The 19,669-nt window shown below is 43.6% G+C and overlaps 2 protein-coding genes across 2 annotated transcripts; one reads left to right on the top strand and one right to left on the bottom strand.

Moving 5' to 3' along the window:
• Positions 1 to 3,096: 3,096 nt before the first annotated feature.
• On the bottom strand, positions 3,097 to 10,710 carry faap100 (FA core complex associated protein 100). Its single transcript, XM_015356775.2, has 9 exons — positions 10,166 to 10,710; positions 9,469 to 9,587; positions 8,237 to 9,114; positions 7,711 to 7,864; positions 6,507 to 7,297; positions 5,911 to 6,047; positions 5,334 to 5,450; positions 4,642 to 4,728; positions 3,097 to 4,208 (listed from the first exon to the last, which is right to left on the bottom strand). Exons 1-9 carry the CDS (start codon positions 10,316 to 10,318, stop codon positions 4,080 to 4,082), a joined length of 2,565 nt encoding a protein of 854 aa, XP_015212261.2. The 5' UTR covers positions 10,319 to 10,710; the 3' UTR covers positions 3,097 to 4,079.
• Positions 10,711 to 11,341: 631 nt separating this feature from the next.
• Positions 11,342 to 15,577, top strand: birc5a (baculoviral IAP repeat containing 5a). The gene is made up of 4 exons (XM_006635157.3): positions 11,342 to 11,598; positions 12,929 to 13,038; positions 13,763 to 13,880; positions 15,218 to 15,577. The coding sequence occupies exons 1-4, from the start codon at positions 11,491 to 11,493 to the stop codon at positions 15,308 to 15,310; spliced, it is 429 nt and encodes a 142-aa protein (XP_006635220.1). The 5' UTR covers positions 11,342 to 11,490; the 3' UTR covers positions 15,311 to 15,577.
• The last annotated feature ends 4,092 nt before the right edge of the window (positions 15,578 to 19,669 follow it).

The raw sequence follows: 19,669 nt of genomic DNA, 5'->3' as shown, positions 1-19,669 counted from the left end.
CAATGTTCCTAGAACTAAATCAGTCCTAAAGCAAACTATAACCTGACTCAGACCCCAATATCCTGCCTACCCGATGCCATGAATGCGATCCATTGCTTCTGAGGGAGTGCTGCAGAAGCTTTAGCATGTTATTAAATACTCAGTATTATACATTTTCTATTTAATTCCTCCAGCTGGTTCTGAGTTTTAGATACTTTATTGATCCCGTGAGGGAAATTTAGAGGAAATGCATGCCTATATGGTGATGTGATAAAGTGTTTTGTACTTTTTGCCACTGCTATTCTACATAATAATATCAACAACAGCACAGGACTCAAGTCCTTTAACTGACCCTCAGCTCTCTGGGATCTCAGATAATTCTCTACCGCTATAAATAAAGGAGCCGACGGTCGATGTCAGGAAGAATTAGCTCATGCGAACGGTTCTTTACCGGCTGGCTGGAGCGAAGCGCAGCCCACACTCCGTCCAGGGAGCTCGTATCCACCTGCACCACATGCGGGCCACAGCAGCCGGCACAGGGCGAACTAAAACTGACCTCGTCGCGGTCCAGCAGCGTCGGACGGCTCCCGTGTTTGAGAAATGTAAACCGTGGTTCACCAAAAAAAACAAAGGAGGGGCAGGTCAGGCTGAGTGATTCCGGTTAGTCTAGTCAGAGGTTCACCTCAGGACTACAGAAACTGGCGAGCTAAAGAAAAAGTTGCAAAGAGGCAGAGGGGTTCAGTCAGTCTGAGGCTTGCAGCCTGTCGCCCAGGCAGCGCTGGTTTGAACCTGGGAAATGTTACTAGCCGACTGTGACTGCTCGGACTCACGCTTAAGTGCACCAGAGAGAGCTCTGTAGTAGACAGGCCCAGGGTATGACAGAGTGGGGGTCAGAGACAGCAGGTCCTCTTAGCATTTGGGAACACACTGACATTTGCAACCTGCATGGTTTTCGCATGGGTACGGTGGTGTCCTGGCACCCCTCCACTCGGTGCTTCCTCTCCCGCCAGGCACTGCGGAGTCTGTAGTGTGACCAACAAGGAAGAGCTCAGAGAGGGGGATCCTCTCCCAGTCACAGTTCCCCTCCTGCCGTACAGGACTCGGTGCCAGAAAGTCCAATCTAAAACACGTGGGAAGTCCATACTAGGAAGGTGTAAAACAAATAACTGGCAAGGCCAGGGATGTAGTGGACAAACAAGGTGAATTGTCAGAAAGAATAAAAAATAGTGGCCTCATTTTTTTTCTGCACGTAATGGCAGACCAGAGAGAGAACAAGGAGAAATGGCAAAGAGAAAAAGAAACTTTGATCCCTCTTATTGATGACACAGGATAAAAGAGCGAACGGACACAAAGGGGAAAATCAAAAGCAAGTGATCAAGTGCATGTGAGAGAAGGTTTTGCTCAGAGGATAGTAGTACAAAGCCATTTGTCTCACATAGCCCTACTCACTTAGAATTTTTTTTTTCATTAAAAATCTTGCAGAAAATCAGCAAAACACAACTGAGAAAGTTAAACTCCCAAGCTGTTAATGAAAACACTGAGCAATTTGTGACACAGCACTCTTTCTTTATAGAACTAAAGCATAGGTAATGTTAGAGCACCAAAGGATTGAAAGAGGGCAATTGCTGATAACAAGGCAAGAATTTAGCTCTGGGAGGGAGGACACAGGATAGGGATGAGTGTCTCTCCCTCCTGCTTTCTTGGAAATGCCTGGGTTAATGGTTACACCCCTGCATTTCACAGAGCCATTCCTGCACTTATTATAATCATTTTCATTATTCAAAAATGTCGCCTTCCAGGAGAAAAACAGAATGTATTAAATGGCCTAGATACTAATGCACAATTGTTTTTGAAGGAATTACATGCTACCATGTCCCACTTTATAACAAAGAGGCGTGTATGTCCTGGAGAAGCTACCATTTTCATCAAAGTTTTATCTGCAATATTTCCCGGTCCCTGAAACGAAGGACTCTGGGTAATGTAGAAGAGCGTGTAAAATGGTTTGATTGTACGCAAACCCACATAATTCATGGATCAGAATACACAGCACTCAGCACACTGCCTGGAGATACCTGAAAAGCTAAGAGGGGTTTATCTGCAGGTCCAGAGGCACCCAGCAGCCACACTCAAATTGACAGACGGTCTGGGAAGCAACCATGCACACTACAATCAAACCAGACAGAGCACTTACAGAACACATCGGCTCTTGCGGCTTAACCCTTGAGAGGCAAGTTGGGGGCGATTATGAAGTCTGACAGCATGATGAAGTAAAATGAATGCAAAAAAGCAAGACACGGTATGCGGTATGATCTGAAAGACAAGTAGCTTGAAGATATGAAAGACAGGAGGAAGAGGCTCAGGGTCATAATCACAATTACCTTGTCAGGGTCATACCGACATTACCTTGGAGACCAAACGTACCCCAGCTATCCACTTAAGGTTTAATGCAACCACTTTTGAGATTATACTAAAGTTATCCTGGGGTAACACTGTGGTTTTAACCCATAAACCCGACATGCCTGTACTGGACATCTTTGATTTTTCACTCCTGGAGCCAGACAATTTGACTGTGCATGTGAGTCTAAATTCCCAATACACATTACACGACAAAATGATAACATGGAGCATGTTTCAAAAAAGCCGATGATGTCAGCTTCAGGACTAGGTTCTACTGCCCTCTGCTGAGGACATAATATTCTGTGCCTCCAATGAATGAAATCATTAGAAAGACACTGCTAAACCACTACTTTTGTTGATGGACACTCACTATAAAGTCTCAACCAAATCATTTTAGAATGCAAAGTCGAGACCGTTTAACAATACTCACATACATCATATACGGCTTTTCAGTGAAAATTATCAGGATTAAGCCAAAAATGGGGGAAACTGTTAAAAAAGTAAAGGTTTGTATATCCAACATCAACATACATTGTGTACCTGAACTGAAAAAGACCATTACTACTAATATTTAGTTTTTATCATCACTGCAATGTGTCAGCTTTTCATTTGCTAAGTTAACTGTAGTTTTATCTATTAGACACCAAAAAATTTATTGATCTTATTGCCCTTTGCTAGGTTCATGCTGCTGTTACCACCAAGAGACAGTTTACATCTTAGTTCAGTTTTCAAAGGCAAAAGTGGAAACTTTATTTTTAAATGATCTGGCTTCTCGATGTGCTGAAAACAGAGGGAAAAAAAAAACGTCAGTCTGGGAGAACTCAAAGCACGGAAGCCAAATGCAGTCTGGCGCATCTCTTTGTTGTTCTCGAGGTGTGGAGGGCTGTAGTCAGTGCCCTCCTGCAGCAGGAGAGTGTTTTCAGGGACGGAGAGGAGGGGGAGATAATGTCACAGTCACACATGAGACAGGGGCACGGGTTTCAGCAGCTCCATGGCTGCTCAACTAACCTCATGCAAAACAGGTGCAGTATAGACTACAGCGCCTGTTTCAAGAGCAGCCTGTTCGGCCCCCACACAGGGATCATTCCCACAGCTCAGGTGTCCAGGGCAAAGCACCAACACCCTGGATTCTCCTAATAGAAAACCCCAGAAGTTAAGAGGAAGAAACTCCCAGTCACCTCTCCGCAGCAACACTTAGAACAAATCAATTCCATCAGGATTAGTTTCATGGGGATGGGAAAGAGGCCAGGAATCTGGCTGGCAACTTTACAATCCCCTAAGCTAGTAAAGGGCTGGCTATGCCTAATTTTAAACATTACCTGCAGGCTTTTTCGGCTGAGGACTTTATTCGGATGCATCCGATTCTCTTGGCACCGAAATGAGGAGCTAATAGTCAAACCAATTAGAAGTCAGGATCTTTTGGTTTCTGCTGCCAAGCCCTGGACTCACCCCCTTCAAAGGGGCCTAGTTATCTCTTGTTCACTGGGCAGCTGGAGGACATTAGGCCCCTGAGATACGAAGGGTTGGGATTAAAACTTTCACTTTACACTAACAGGAGAGGAGCTGGCTGGTGCGGTGCTAGTCCAGAGCGTGGAGGGAGGTCCCGTCAGGTGGGTCAGGATGAGTCTTCTCTTTCCCACACTGTCCACTCGCGGGACATGGGCGAGGGGCAGACTGACACCTGGAGCCCCCAGGTTGTACCCTCAAAGGATCAGGAACGGGCTGTCCCTCAGCTGCCCATAGGTGTGGAGCAGTTTCTCAGTGATCCTACTTGACATCCCCAGTCCCAGGGCAATGTGTCCTCGAGCCTCCTGGACAGCCTTCGATAAAGTCTGCAGCAATCAGACAGCACCATGTCAATGCCTTTGGATGTGAGAACAGGCTGATTTGCACCCTAAACATCAATGAATTACATTCACACAACAGCTGTTATTCAGGGAGCAGCACCACAGCTATTAACGTCCCCGAGTGTGCTGACAGCCTGTCCAATTCATTCTGACTAATCATTCACAGAAATGACTGGTGCTATCAAACAGGCCTGAGGACACATCCTGTACCCTTCTGAGAGTGCCAACAGTTGTGATTTCATTAGGCAGGTTTCATATTCTTAGCAAGAAAGTCTTGAGGGGAGGTGCTTTGGAGAGGTACACAAAAGCATAGCTCTCAGGTGCAACCTGCCAATTCAGACATCCCTCTAGTGGACCTGAAAGACCTAACCTAACCCCTGAAGACAGGGGAAGTATGTACACAGCAGGTCTCACTCACCTCCGTGTGCTGTAAGAGCTGTACAAAGCTCTGTCCTTTTAACCGCCTTGCAGCTCCAGCCTCAGGGACCCCCTCCTTGAGCAGAGCCTGATGCCATCAGGAAAAGAGAGGTGCAGCAATGTCAGAGCACAGCCCAGATATGTGGGTTAGCTTGGTGGTGAAACAGTTAACGCAGAAACAGTACCTGGAATTACAATCTTGTCACTCCAGAGGAAATAGCACAAAAAAATGCACGCTCAAAGGACAGGTTGAGCCCTAGAGTCCTGGTGCCGCTGGTTTATGTTTGGTCTGTGTTATCAGCTGATTGTGACTTGACTGCCGCAAGTGGCAGCACACGACTGGCTGAGCTCCGCAGGAATACAGCTGGAATTAATGAACCAATCTTTCTAGCACACAGTTGACCACTGTGACTTGCCAGGTGCCTGTAGCACCATCAGCAAAAGATACACAGCTCCTGCAAGCCGTACCAGCCCTGTGAAAACGATGCACGTCTCAAACAGGTGGGAGTAAGAGAAACATGTCTACATGGTTCATCCTCCAACGAAAAGAACAGGAGTTATACCCACGAGGCTGAGTCACTTACAATCTGCTAGGAGGACATAAGGGCACGAGTGCTTGAACTGCTATATTTATGGGGCTCTGGCCTCTAAAGAACCAGACTGAAATTACAGGAAAGTGCACAGGTTCTTCACCTGGAGACGCCGTAACACGGCGAAATGCAGCCCGCACAATTCAGCCAATGAGGAGCTCTCAATCCGGATCTCCACAGCTGTGATCGGCCCATCAGCCCACAAGTCGCTCGCGGTTACCTGCAAGATGGAATATTTTTCCAGAGCTCACAAAAGACGCAGGAGATTGATTGCTCTATACAACAGGGGGCGCAGGGGATCATGCAAGTCACCTTATGGAAACACAATATAAGCGTAACGCAAGCAGAAGAACGACAGAAAATGCCCTGTCAAAATGAGGACCTGCAGAGATGTGTCTCAACAAACAGAAGTGAAAGTCTGTTTTCAAATCTTACTAGGAATACGTACACAAATAATAACGAAGGTAAAAAAAGTGAAATTTGATATTAAAAAGAAGTTTGTCAATTGCAAAGAAAACTAGTGCATAAATTAAATTAGTTGCTAGCTGCTCTAGTAGCCAGAGATTAACAAAACACCAAAGGCACACGACAGTACGTTTACCTATTAAGGTGAAGATCAAAGAAATGCAAGGGAATTCCTGGGTGGAATCAAGCTCGCGTTTTGCATTCACATACTATACCTCCTGAGCCAGCAGCCTCAGAGAGGCCCCCCCAGGGCAGACAGCAGACAGCACAGGAATGTCCTCACACGCAATGTTCTCCCCAGCAGGGCTGCAGGACACCAGCCAGTGCAGCACTGCGCTGGACACAGAGGGGCCTGCAGCAACACAGACTCAATGTTACAACTCGGGAGCTTCCAATCGAAACAACAGTTATCCAGAGGCAAAGATATCTCTATTACCTATTTATCATCAGAGACACGTTTCTTTTTAATGTGACTATTGCATTCACTTGGGAGAAAATAGGATACCACCTGGTATTGAAATTAGAATTCTAATCATGACAAAAGAGGCTGAATATAACTCAAAGGATGTTAATGGTTACAAAGCAAAAGACTAAACCTAAAATTTAAAAGAAAATATTTAAGGTCTTAACTCTGGGGTTCTGGGCTCGAATCCCGGGTGCTGAGTGTGGGTTTGTTGTTTTTTTTGCCTTACATCTTTTGGTCTCATCCAAGGTGCAGTCCCGCCTTACGCCCAGTGCTTCCCACATTGGCTCCCGGGTCCCACAGCCCTTACCTAGACTTAGCGGCTTTCTGGAGAAACTGAACCAGTACCTGAACCGGAGAGTTGCAGTGCAGTTTTTAGCAGGTCTGAGGACACTCTGAGGGACGCTACAAAAGGCCCCCCTTCCGAGCTCCGCTGTGGGAGTGTCTTCAGTGGAGCTCCCTCACATTCCTGTTGCTGGGCCTTTCGGGACGAGGTCAGGAGGGTCTGGACCAGGTCAACACCAGAACCTGAGCTGGGCCTGGTGTTGTTTCCCTGAGTGGCAGGACCACCGACCCACAGACAGTCCAACCAGTCCACAGTCTGAGTGTCTAAAACCAGGCTGATGTAACCAGAGTCTTTTACCAGCTGGGAGAGTGAAGGCTGGCTCATAGGGGCCCATCTGCACTCCTCCTCTCCCAGGATGCTTTGCAGAAAGTACATGAGGGAGCAGCAGACCGTCACAGGGAGGGCTAACTCACTCTCTGTGGCTAGTGGCAGGGTCACTTCTAGGTTTTTACCTGGATGCAATTTATCGAACGGGAAGGAGTAAGTCTTGGTCGGCCGTTCACCCTGCGCGGTCAAAGGGTAAGGGGGATAAATCAGCTGTACACACAGAGTCCAGCCCTGTTCCAGAATGTAATCGCTGGAGTTCTGCAGGACGCAGCTCAGAAACAGCGTCTCTTGCTGCAGAATGCAACTGCGTTTGACCCGGACACGGCAGCTGATTGGACGCACGGGGCAAGGACCCCCCCCTGCATGCCTCTGATTGGGCATCAGCAAGCAGCAGATATTGAAAACTTGGTTGAGGTTCCTCAGGGCGTCATTCTTCAGGTGAATGCAGCTTTTTAAAGAAGAAACTCTGGAAAGGTAAGGAAAGAAAAGAGCACTGGCAAAATCCAATTATAAAACACATTGAAAATAGTGGAAAAACACTGAGATTTAACTCCCCTAAAGGTATGAATAGACAAGATAACAGTCATAACTTTTCTTCGCACACATACATGATGCAGAAAGATAATAATAAAACCACAGATCACAATACATTCATGGACTGAAATAATGAATAAAACTGTTCAAGTATAATACAAACAAACACGTGCATTATGTTATAATCCTGTTTTATGTAATTCACACACAGTTTGACACTTATTCTGATAGATAGATAAGAATTTATATATTAGGCCAACAGACTTCATTTTGTGTATCTGTACATTTCCTCTTTTAAGCATATGCGGTACAATCCCAGCATGACATGTTGTTTTCTGTCCTCACCTCTCCGAGACATTTCCAATGCCAGCAAGAAGGTCCCTCACTTTCTGGCCCACCTGTGCTGCTGACAGTGCCCCATGAGCCCTGGGTGACTTCTGAGGCAGAGTCACCCTCAGCAGCCTCCCCTTGAGTGATACAGCGAACAGCTTCACAGCCCCTGTACACCACAGAGACACACTCTTCAGCTGCACGGGCTTTAAAGAAACACCAGCACGATCACATACTGAACATGTAAAGAACTAAAGTGGGGAATCAACAATTTTGCTGCCTTTGCCTCGAGACTTGTTGTCCTTACCTTCGATTCCTTCAGAGTCTAAATTTGCAGTCAATGTGGGAATCTTTTCTTAAAATTTGTTACATGTTAATTGCTCCACTGGAACTGCTTCCAAAAAAACACGATTCACCACTTTGAACTGCAAAAAGGATCATCTACCAGCTACAGTGAATTTGTAAAAATCTGCAAGGTGCATTTATATTTTAACACCTGCACTGCATCAAGACTATAAAGTCTGGATGTAGCCTCCAGTACCTGCAGGTGTCTCTGTGGGTCTGGACAGTGCGATGAGGCTGCAGACATTCAGGGTGACAGGGGGTTGCAGGGATGGGATCCAGAGATCTGGTCTGTCCCCAGAAGGGCTGGGGCGGAGCTGCACAGCCAGGAGGTCAGAGCCCGTGCTGTAAAAGAGTTGACCGTCGGCGAGACAAGCGCTCTGCACGCGGCCAGAGAGGTGCCGTTCTCGGAACTCCAGAGCCCGGCCTTCCTCCTCTCCCTCAGCGAGCATCAGCAGAGCCCTGCCACTGCTGCCAACCACCAGCAGGCAGCTGGATCCCCTGTCGTCGCCCCCGGCGCCCCACGCTCCAATGAAGGCGATCGGCTGGCCCAGATGGCGGAGCACTCTCACCCGGGACTCCCCGCCCTCGGCCTCGGGGTTCCCCGGTCGCCGCAGAGGCAGGCAGCAAAGACGCCCATCCGGCAGGCCGCACAGGATTGTGGGAGAGGACAGCAGAGCCGCATCCACGCCGAAGAGGAGCCTGAAGAGGACCTGTTCCAAGAGCAAGTGACCGCTGCTGCTGTCTTCTGTGGCCTTTGCTTTTGCTCCATGAGGGTATATGCAACACAGAACAGGGGGTACGGCCTCGTCTCTACCCCCGTAGATGCTGGAACACCCCGCTGACAGAACGGGGATGCACAGCTCCTCCACTTTCTTACAGCTCCCCGTGGATCCTGCCGGGACTTCATAAAAACCCATCCGCCACGCCGTGCCACTGCGTGCCACTGCCACCAGCGCATTCTCCAGCACAGCAAAAGAGCAGGCGCCTGGGTCTTTCAGCACACAGGCATCGGGAGGCACCATAACCAGGACTGGGCTCTTAGGTGCTGCTTCAGTAGGTGTGGGAGACGGCTCCCTATGTAGGAGAAAAAAAACAACCAGATTATCAATTAGAAAGCTGATCATAAATCAGGGAATTTCAGGGTAAGCCTGCTTCCCCATACTAATCCTCAGTGTTGGGAAAACAAAAAACACTTGTTACTTTAATTGTATCCCAGCTTGCTGTCTAAAGAAAACAGAAGCGATAACAAATGAGAAGACCATCTGACCCATTGGGAAGTTAATAGCTTATTGATCCAGGGATCTCATCCAGCCTTCCCTGAAGGATTTCAGAGTATTGACTTCAACCACACAGCTGGGTAGCTTGTTCCAGACCTCCACCACTCTTTGGGTACAGAGTTGTACTCTAAAGCACTTATGCTGGTCTCACCTGCTGATCTGATGCAGCGAGGTGCAATATATTCCATCGTTTTGGCACAGAGCAAAAATGCACCGACGGTCGGGGCTCTCCAGCAGGTGAGTAACACGGCCAGCAAAAATATAGACGGCCTGCCGGAAAAAACAGACACGGATTTACCACCCAAGACATTAACAACCTATTCAAGACACCAAACTTTGTTTCCTTTTCCTTTCCAAGATCTTTGATAGAATATACTCCCCCATTTTAATACATGACAGAAAACCACTCAGCTAATGTCAGGCTTCCCAGCAGCCCTATTTTTGTATATTTTTTTAACAAACCCTCCAGAGTGTTAAAATCATATGGAACAGAAACATTTCGAGTTTTGTGTGGTTCAACAATTTGCACGTAAAGTAAAAGAGGAGAGAAAGTTTCTGGCCTGGTCCCTGGAATAATGCCATAGGCACGATCTTCAGTTCGGACAGGGGGAGACCGGTCAGCAGATGAAACAGCTATTCCCGGACACGGGTGCAGCGCCGTTGAGAGCTCACGTAAAGGCGAGACGTGACAGACTCGTACCGTGGACCATCAGAAACCCACCGAAAATAAAAAAAATAAACCACCGAAAACAACAGATAAACTTCCTCGCGCTTTCGAAGAACTGTGTTCATGCCCTGATCTGCCGTCGTGTGACACCGAGGTTTCTCCAGCATGGCGGGTATTGTACCTGCACTCTCGCCTCACGGCCGCTGTACGCGAACACTCTCTCGCTCCCGTTCCGCAGCAGCAGCAGGTCGGGCCCGCAGGTGAGCACCTGCGCCGAGCCCGAGGGGCGCTGGAACCCGGCCAGGTGGTCCACTGTACACCTGCCGTCTGCCATCGCCGCACACCGGGAAACACACTTAAAACAAAGTCCAAGGCTCCGCAGCCGAAATGTTGTGTCGCTTTTTTTTTCTTTTCTGCATGGAATAAATCTTGACTTGACAATGAAAGTACCCGCATCAAAACTCGCATGTGACTCAACTTCTTATGTTGCACGATTATCCCTGTCCGTCCTGTTTCCTGCAATAACAGCGTGCATTAAAGACCCCATGTGTTAAATTACGATGGAAATTACGTTAACAATAACGTATACAACATTATATAGCATTCACATACTTTTTCATTGTACTACATACATCTACATCACCACCTAGGTAAAGCGATTGTTAAAACATTCACAACATTCTCACACTATCCGGCTCCTTCCTCATAGTTACCGCTCCGGAGAGTACGCACCAATCGCAGCCTAAGACGTAGGGTCGAAGGTCAGTATGCATGAAATAACCCAATAAGAGCACAGAATTACTTTGCAGGGGTGGGTGGAATGTTATTGACGGTTTAACGTCCAATCACAGCTCTCATTCTGAATTTGCGGTTTCGTGATGGCGCGGACGCACACAAATCTTTCTGAGAACCGCTTGGTGGCAGCAGACCTTAAATTATTGTAAACTAAAGATTAATTTTGTGTACTTCAGAGTTGCTACAACTTCAAAATTAACAATGGTACTGTTCAGCATATCAAATACAGGAACAGCGGAATCCAACATAACCAGAATTTAACAACACGGGAAATGTTATTTTAACAGAATTTGTCTTATAAAGTCATTCAGAGGGATGTATGTATTCGGAGCCTTTTCGTTATGTAAATGTTATTAGACCTATGTTCTACTTTTTATCATCAATATTAACGTTGTTTCTTTTAATTTAAACATTTACAATGGATTGTATCTTTATTGGGGTTGGAGTTCTTGGAAAAAGTGATTCTTGGGCCAGAAAACTTGTGAAAAAAATTAATGTAAGCGAACCGCCTACAATTCCCAGAAAACAACAGGCGAATGGGTACGTCAACGGAAATGACGTTTTAACCAATGGATAAGCGCGCTGGAAATTTAAACGAATATCAAAGACGGTGTAAACAAGAGCGTGACTGAGAAATTATAGAAGAAACACATTTTTAAAGCATTAAAGTGTAACGTTTAAAATACTTTTTATTATTTTAAAAGTTAGAATATGAATGTGATGCAAGGAGAGTATATTAAAATGTACTTCTATAAAAACCGTTTGGATACTTTTTCAGGATGGCCTTTTCAAGAGGGTTGTGTTTGCACGCCGGAAAATGTAAGTCCTGTATTCGTTTAAAAAATAAAATACTCCCTAGACTAAGAGTCTAAGTTTTAACAAGAATTTGTTACAAATGTTTTAAAAGCTCTTATCAGTTAACAGTTGATCTGCCCGTTATAAAAGCCTAAATTTAATCCTCTATTTCTGTAATCGCAGCTTGGCCTGTTTAATTTTTACCCTCGACAGTGGGGCAAAGAAGGATGTCTCTTCGATTGTTTTCTTAATCGACCTTGATAATAACAATGGTTGTAATCGGCTTTGAAGTGTGTTAGATTTTTTTTTCCAGGACCTAACTGTTCGACGCGAGGTGATTCGTACCTTTATCCGAATGCTTGTGTCATGGTTGGATTCGCCCGGTTGATTAGTTATTCCTTAAATTCTCTATTTTAACCCAGTCGATTTACGTAACTATCCAGTGAGTTCGACAATGCTGAGACGCCAGGGCCCACCTGGGACTCGAACACACAATCATCAGTTTGCGAGACGCATTGCAGTTTATAATGCTTAATAATAGACGACTCCGCCGGGGGCTTCATTGGTCCTCATCCGTAATGTATGCTTATCCGATGATCTGTCGATATCTCTTGAAATGTTACAGTGACTCGATAAGAATCAAAACATTATTTTCCAAGTTGCTCGTCCCCAAAACCGTAACACTTCAGTTTTTCAGGAGAATAGCCTGATTACGTACCGAACAGATTGTAGTTCAATGCTTGGTTATATTTTCACGTTTTTTTATTTATATGTGTTTTATAATTCAGGAAAATGTTGTGCCATCGCTTCCATTTTATTATAGTTAATGGATACTAAGAGCTAAAGTTACATTAATGGATACTAAGAGCATGACATTGTCAGAAGGTATTGATATTAACAGTAAACGTATCAATAATTATTGAGTATAGGAGTCTGTGCACAGTAGCTGAGGTTGTTGGATTTTTATAACTCTATTACAATTACTTTTTTATCTGCACATCAGAAACGATATCACTACGGATTTTTTTTCACTAGCAAATATGTGAGCTGGTTTTGGATTCCTGGGAAAAAGATCTCTTATTATATACATGTGTGCGCACTTTGCTACACACGCAAGCTAGAGTAATGAGTCTTGCAGCTTGTCATATAGTCTATGATTATTCCTTCAGTACAGTATGAATACACATGGTGGACTGTAAATGTACACAAGGTTGGATTTGTTTTGTCTTGGACATTTACTTATTTTGGCTTCTGTAAATATAGCCTGGTGAGCTTTTGAAATCCCATTTCCCACAACTGGCACGTCTTTACTTTTTGACAACGTTTCTGAGAGCCGTTTTCTTCTCGTGGGTAGATGGCGAAGGCAGGATTTCTTCACACTCCCACTGACAACAGCCCCGATGTGGCTCAGTGCTTCGTCTGTTATAAGGAGCTGGAGGGCTGGGAGCCGGAGGATGACCCTGTGTGAGTAACCAGAGGCGTTGTGTCACTCAGGGAGTTGACACTCAAAACGTTTTCAAATCCCTGTGCGTCAGAGTAGCATCTTGCCAGCAGTCAATGGTCAGTTACCTTTTTCTTCTTGTGTTGTAGCATGTATTCATGCTTTCCTAATCCCAACCTTTAGGTTTGGCCATCTTTTACAAGATAAACAATGCAGTGCTGCTGGATAAGGAGTTGGGTTGGTCCACTTGAACAGAAGGGTCACCATTTAATAGGGCTGTGGAGGTGCAAGAGTTAAAAAGAAGTGAGCAGCAGTTTTTTAACAAAGTTAATTCTTTTTAAACAAAAGCATTAGCTGCATCTACTAACTTAAGAGAAGCCTGCAAAGGTTAATTAAAAGCATCTGATTATCTTCCGAAGAATTATATTTTGTGTAGGAGCACAAATATGATAGCACATCTGTTTTTCCATAACTTTGTTAGGTAAAGATGTTAGATTTTCTTAGTGTGACACTGTAGTCCACATGAAGCCAGCTGTCTTCCGCTAATTGATTTTCAGGCCATTAATGTAGTTCAGCGACAGCCAAGAACTGAAATTTGCGATGCTGCTCACAAGAATTAATTTTATGCATCTGGTATAGTGTAGCTTAGCTTTGTGACCTTTTCAGTTTTGTTTGAGGAAAAAATTTAATCCTCTTTGACTTTTTTTTGTACATAGGAATTAATAACTTGTTTAATGCCTCTGTCAGGAAGGAACATAAGTCCCATTCCCCGTCTTGTGCTTTCATTAACCTGAAGAAGGATGTGGAGGAGCTTACAGTGGAGGAGTTCATCAGGCTGCAGAAAGAGAGGCAGAAGTCCTATATTGTGAGTACAGCTGCGTGCCCGAGTGTGGCCTTTGCCACTGAGGTTTCCTTCCCTGTGCTCGCTAAAGCTCCCAGTGAAATGTCCAACTGGTTATACTGCAACACCTGCGAAGGAAAGACCTACAGCTATCATTGATTACGTGGCATTTTGCCTAGAGCCATTTTAATTAGTTTTCTAAAACTCACTGTTGCTTGACACTGTTGGCATGAACAGAATGCTACACTGAGGGTCTGAGGAGATCAGCTGAGCGTCCTGAATTTGGTGCTCGTCAAAGTGTCCAGCGAGTGGGTTGCTCTGGGTTCCTGAGGCGCTCCCTCATTTGTGTGCTCTAAGCCTTGTATCCTGGCTGTTGTCTTTTGATTTCTACCTCAGCGGCTAGTTTTTTTCATGCGAGTGTTAGCTCTTTTTGTTTTCATTAGCCTTGATATGTACTGTTCTGTGGAGGAACTAATACTTTTTTATCTACATTTTTCATATACATTTAAATTGCATTTTTACAAGTTGAGATGGATGGAAACATTTCCATTACATTTTCATAAGTGTTTGATTCCATCAAACAATGAATGTTGTGCAAGGCGACTATGTAATCAACATGATGAAGGTTATTCCTGAGTGGTGCGTTATAAACTGCAAGCTGTTTTATAACTGCAAATGTAGCCCTGTCCATCATTGTAAAGATCAAATTTGAATATGAAAGCAAATATTTTTAGGAACTGCAAAGAATTTAGGTATAAGTGATGGGTTTGCTGTGAGGCCCTTGAGGTATTTTAAAATTCAGTAATCCCTCATGTCACTGTGGCCTGTTGCTGTTCTGAACATGCTGTAGCCTGTGCACACCTCACAACATGGGCTACGCAAGTGACATTCAAATGGACCTGGAGAAGGCAGCTAACAGGAGCTTATTTCAGCAATCTGATTAACCTCGCATCGGGTTTCTTACTAAATAGCATGGCGTAGAAGAGGAAATGTGGGTGTTTAATCTCGTTTTGTGATATCGCATAAAGCTTGGCAATATCATAAAACTTTAGCGAAAGTACAGTTTTAGTGCTCACTGTGAGTACATAATTGAATATTTGGGTGCGGTATTAAATAATGAATATTACAGTCTGAGCATTGATTCAGATGATTTAATTAACTGTTCCATAGAGAATGCATTACTAAGAAGTTGCTGTATTTCTGCAATCCTCTGATTAACTGCAGCCTTTTACGTTTTTAGGTGGTATCTGTGAATGTAATTGCTGGCAGACCTCTGGTCATACACTTGTACAATAGCCTGTGGTAAGACGTGCAGTGCATTCAACTCCCAGTGTTGAGAGAAATGTTCTCTCCCATTACAGAGCAAAAGATGCAGTCAAATCATTGAGAAATTCGAGGGAGCGGCTAAAAACACACGGGCTGAGGTGGTTAAATCTGCAATGGATGAAGAATGAAGAGAATGATGAGAGGGCTGCAGCTGCAGGCACTGCGCGCTTGCGTCTCCAGTGGTGATGGGCATACTGCTGAGCCTAGCGCTCTGCTGTCGCAGCCCACGGCTTCAAGTGTTAATTGTGCTTCATATCCCTCAGTGTGCTCAGCATTTGCAAGCGTATGTATATATTTATTTTTCTGAGACACTTCAAATGTTTTTTCTTTCTGCCTTGTAAATAGTTGTGTGTCCTGTCATGCACTACAGCAATAAAGTACTTTTAGAAAACTCACTTTGATCTCTGCATCTTTGGTCCTTCATTTAGCTACCCCAAATTCAAATCTGTGTTTTCATTCTGTGCCTTTTATAATGAAAGTGTAATGCTTCCAATCGTATCTCTACTATCAGAACTGCATTTAAGAGGACATCACTGTTGAAAGTGTTGTGCTCGGTAAGAAAAGGCACCATCTGCACCTACTCCGGTTGAGCTCAGTGGTCTTACTGACAGTTGGGAGCATTGCAGCGGGTTTATTTTAGACAAATCCTGCTGTAAATATTTAGGAAATTCTTTTTCTTCATAAGGCCTGTCTATAGTGGGAAGATGCTAAATGGATAAGGAGATTGTCAGACTCTTAAGGTCTACAGTGGTGGGTAGTGTGGTTGTTCATTAAGCATCTTCAACTCCTTGACCTTATTTTCAACCCTTGCTGGAAAACAATCTTTTGAAATGGAATAATCCTCTGAAAAAGGCAAAGGCTGCTGCTGTAAGCAAGGCTTTTTAAAGGACCTTTCTGTACTCAAGGAAAATAATGAGAAAAGAGGTGCTTGTTTAGTACGTTATTTGTTTTAGCTGTCTACTTGCATAGAAGCAATTTTATTTTTTTCCTCTCATATTAGGCTTTCTGTTAATAGTGAAAGTTAGTTGTATGACTTTTATTAAAGCTTTTTTTAAACAAGTCTTATTAAAGTTCAGGTGCAATGCCTTTTGCAGGAGAATCTATGTGCAGCTACAAAATTTTCGAGCGGAGTCTAAAATACGTTAAGGTCACATTTGTGTTCATTTGCAAAAATATTTTTTTTGGAACAACTTGCTACTCTAGTGACTAGTCAGCTTTTTCTACAAAACTTGACTGTGTAAGATCTTTTTTTGCATGATTCACATTTTTCAATAACATCATGAATATCTAAACCTGATTGGTCTCTGGAACTTCTACTTTAGATCTGAGTACTGTATTGGACCACATGCCACTATTTAAGCAAAATCCAATATACTTTTTGAATACAAAATAATTAATATCCATATGTTTTGGATGCAAACAGTTTTTTTCAGTGGGGCGCCTAGCTTTAAGACATTACGTTAATGCTTAGATAATCCATCTACGCTATTTCCACCATTTCTGTTTTTAGCTCCCATTTGTAGGTTTATGTACAGCATGGAGCAGTGATCAGGGTTCTGGACACTGTTGTTGTACCTTTCAGTAAGATATTCACCCAAATTGCTCCAGTAAAATACCCAGATGTGCAAATGTAACGTGCTTGGGATAATAGAATCAGGCCAATAAATTAGTAATTCATTCATTGAATGTCTTGTCTTTGCTTTTATTCTTTACCTGGAACTGGGGTGTTGCACACTCCTTTCTTTGTAGTTTATCAGTTGGTAAGCACTAATTAGTTGGCCTTATTAAAGTGCTTCAGAAAGATGTGCCATATTATCCACAAAAACCTAGTTTTATATTATCAGCCCTTATTCTCGAAAGTCTTTGCTATCTGGTCCATGCACAGCAGAACTCGTATTCATCGGGAGATGAAATTGCCCAGTAAATTGTGCAGTAATTGTGCACTGTCTTGCCTTTGTTGTGCACACAACAGGGGAGTGTACAAGTGGGAAGAAGATAATTCATCTGTACAATTTTGTAGGTTGAAGTGCCCTGTTTTTTTCCACATCCTATAGAGTGGGGGGTGGGGAGCAGAATGCTGACGTAAGTTGTCCAGGCAAAGACCTGATTCTGCACTGGGGGTCAAGAGCTATTTAGTTTGACTAGAAATCTGGGAAGAGGTTACTTAATGTCTTTTCCGGTCTGAGCTACATATACAATATAGCCTTCTAAATGCCCCCTGAAATAAACTGCAACCTAAAATACTATATGGGTGCTATAGACTATAGACATAGTCATCTAAATTAGCAAAACAATTTCATGTGACTGTCTACTTTTTGTGTATTATACTTTCTGACAATGCAATGCTAATTTTGAATTTCGTGCTTTTGTGTATTAGTGTAGTATATAGTATTGTTTACTCTGAAATCCCAATTTCAGTTGGCAATAGATTGAGAACCTGTTTAAAGTATGTGGTACTGTTCCAATTCTTTCATTGCTGTATGTACATATTTGGAATCAATATTCATTAGGAAGGGCTGCTGTTTCATTATGCCTGCTTAGTTTCATTACAGGTCTACATCTTCATTCGTTTTGCCATATAACTTCTAAATCCAGCTATATGCTGTAATTGCATCGTCAATCCATGAAATTGATTTCATTATTTTTAAAACTTATGAGAAACACTCACGATCCACTTATCCTTCTGTGTCCCAATCTAGCCTTATAGATTAGTCCTTTCTTGAAGTGCTAATAAGAATCTGTTCGTGAATAAAGGTCAGAAAAGGTTACTGAAATCTGCAGCCGCAATCTGGTACCGCCTTTAACTTTCATGTCACAAATTTTCATGCTAAATTTAGCATGTTATTCATTTTAGAGGAGGATAAAGCCTCTGTATTTGAAGAATTCTGAGGCAAAAATTGAATGAGCTTTTCCATTATTACATATTTTTATACTATTGAAACTTGTGCTCATTAGCTCATGAGCATGTGTGTTAGTATGAGCTAACAGCCTGTTATGACCTAACAGCCTGTAGATGGAGTCTGTATCTCACTCCTAACTTTAAAAAAGACTGTCAAAAATGTAACTAATATCATTCAGTGTATCAGGTCACTCTGTATGCTTCCTAAAGAAAATCCATCTCTCGCTGAGCAGCTTCATTCTACCGATACTTGCACCAAGCTGGGACCAGAGCCAACAGACCGAAAAATTAAGATAGGATGACACCTTGGATGGGATGCCAGTCCATCGCTGGGCACACGCGTGGGACAGTTTAGAAACGCTGTTTAATCTGTCCAGCAGGCTTCTGTAATGTCAAAGGACGCTGGAGCCCATCCACGTGAATGCAGTGAGGACATGCAAACTCCACACCTAGTCTCACAGCCCACACAGTCCAACCCAGGCCCCGAGAGCTGTGAAACTCCAGCACTGATGGCCTGGCCACTCGCTTGCAGAAAACAAAAATCCTTTTCAAGTTCCAGCACGGTAGTTCCTTCACCTGCAAGAAAGGCTTTTCATCAACTGAGCCTTCTAGCCTCTTTTGAAGTCCACATTTACAAGCTGAGCACTCTTCTCATGTTCTTTCTGAACATGTTGGACAGGTGTTGTCACTCCCAACCCCTTTTGTCTCCCAGACACCCATTCATCACCTTCAGAGAGGCAGGGGTGACGATCTTTACACTTCTTGCCATAAAAATGTTATCAGTGTCACAGTGTCTTCAAGTAAACCCTGCAGCTTAGCAGGAATGGGAAGTGATATATACAGTATATGACTCCAAGCAGAAAAGAAAATTGGAGAATAAAATTCAGGTTACTTACCAGATTTCTTAATGAAGCGAATTATATAACTAGAAGCAAAAATATTGCAAATATTGTAATGGCCCCACTATTGGGCACCTGACATTCCTGTTCCTGTAGGTCATCTTTATGCTGATTTATTCAATTTCTGTACTTGATTATACATTTTTTCTACGTTACTCTGTTTATTTCACTGAATTGAATTTATATTACTGCATGTCACCCTGGATAAGACTATCCCTGAAGAAACTAATAACATCAGTTTATTTTGCTGACATTTAGCAGCCATAGCCAGAGCAACGTACAAGGATTACAATTTCTTATTTTAGCATGTGAATTTGGGGATCTGTTTACTCAGTCAGGCTTGCTGGAGTATCCTGGAGAAAGGCCCTGCTCAGGTATGCCGCACTAGTGTGTACTTACCTGGGATTCGAACCTTGGGAAAGTGGGGACAAAGTGAGAATAAAATGATATTAAATATTCTCTCAGGGAACTGAGAGAATGAGTGTTATCTGCAAGACCTCGGTCATCTCTTTGGATGATTTTTCCCTTTTTCATTACAGAGGAAATGCATGCTTTCCAGAATGCTTGTGAATGCTTTATTTAGCTATCCACATTTGAATTGCACCAGATGCAGAAGTCTAGTAGCAGGGTAATTAGTCTCCAGGCATATTAGTCTCTGCTTTATTTTGAAATAAAGGCATTTTTTTTTT

This window comes from Lepisosteus oculatus, chromosome 9 (genome assembly GCF_040954835.1).
Source record: "Lepisosteus oculatus isolate fLepOcu1 chromosome 9, fLepOcu1.hap2, whole genome shotgun sequence".
In the NCBI taxonomy this organism is placed as follows: Eukaryota; Metazoa; Chordata; class Actinopteri; order Semionotiformes; family Lepisosteidae; genus Lepisosteus; species Lepisosteus oculatus.
Note: the sequence above shows the minus strand (reverse complement) of the source record. Positions and strands in the feature narration are given on the sequence as shown.

What these genes read in the sequence shown, in the direction of transcription:
- faap100 (XM_015356775.2), bottom strand. Translation starts at nt 10,318, where the DNA reads ATGGCAGACGGCAGGTGTACAGTGGACCACCTGGCCGGGTTCCAGCGC. An exon ending in ATTGGAAATGTCTCGGAGAG is followed by an intron (nt 7,298 to 7,710) that starts GTGAGGACAGAA and finishes TTACCTTTCCAG; the next exon opens with AGTTTCTTCTTTAAAAAGCT. An exon ending in ACTGCAACTCTCCGGTTCAG is followed by an intron (nt 6,048 to 6,506) that starts GTACTGGTTCAG and finishes GTGTTGCTGCAG; the next exon opens with GCCCCTCTGTGTCCAGCGCA.
- birc5a (XM_006635157.3), top strand. Translation starts at nt 11,491, where the DNA reads ATGAATGTGATGCAAGGAGAGTATATTAAAATGTACTTCTATAAAAAC. An exon ending in GTGTTTGCACGCCGGAAAAT is followed by an intron (nt 11,599 to 12,928) that starts GTAAGTCCTGTA and finishes TCTCGTGGGTAG; the next exon opens with ATGGCGAAGGCAGGATTTCT. An exon ending in AGAGGCAGAAGTCCTATATT is followed by an intron (nt 13,881 to 15,217) that starts GTGAGTACAGCT and finishes CTCCCATTACAG; the next exon opens with AGCAAAAGATGCAGTCAAAT.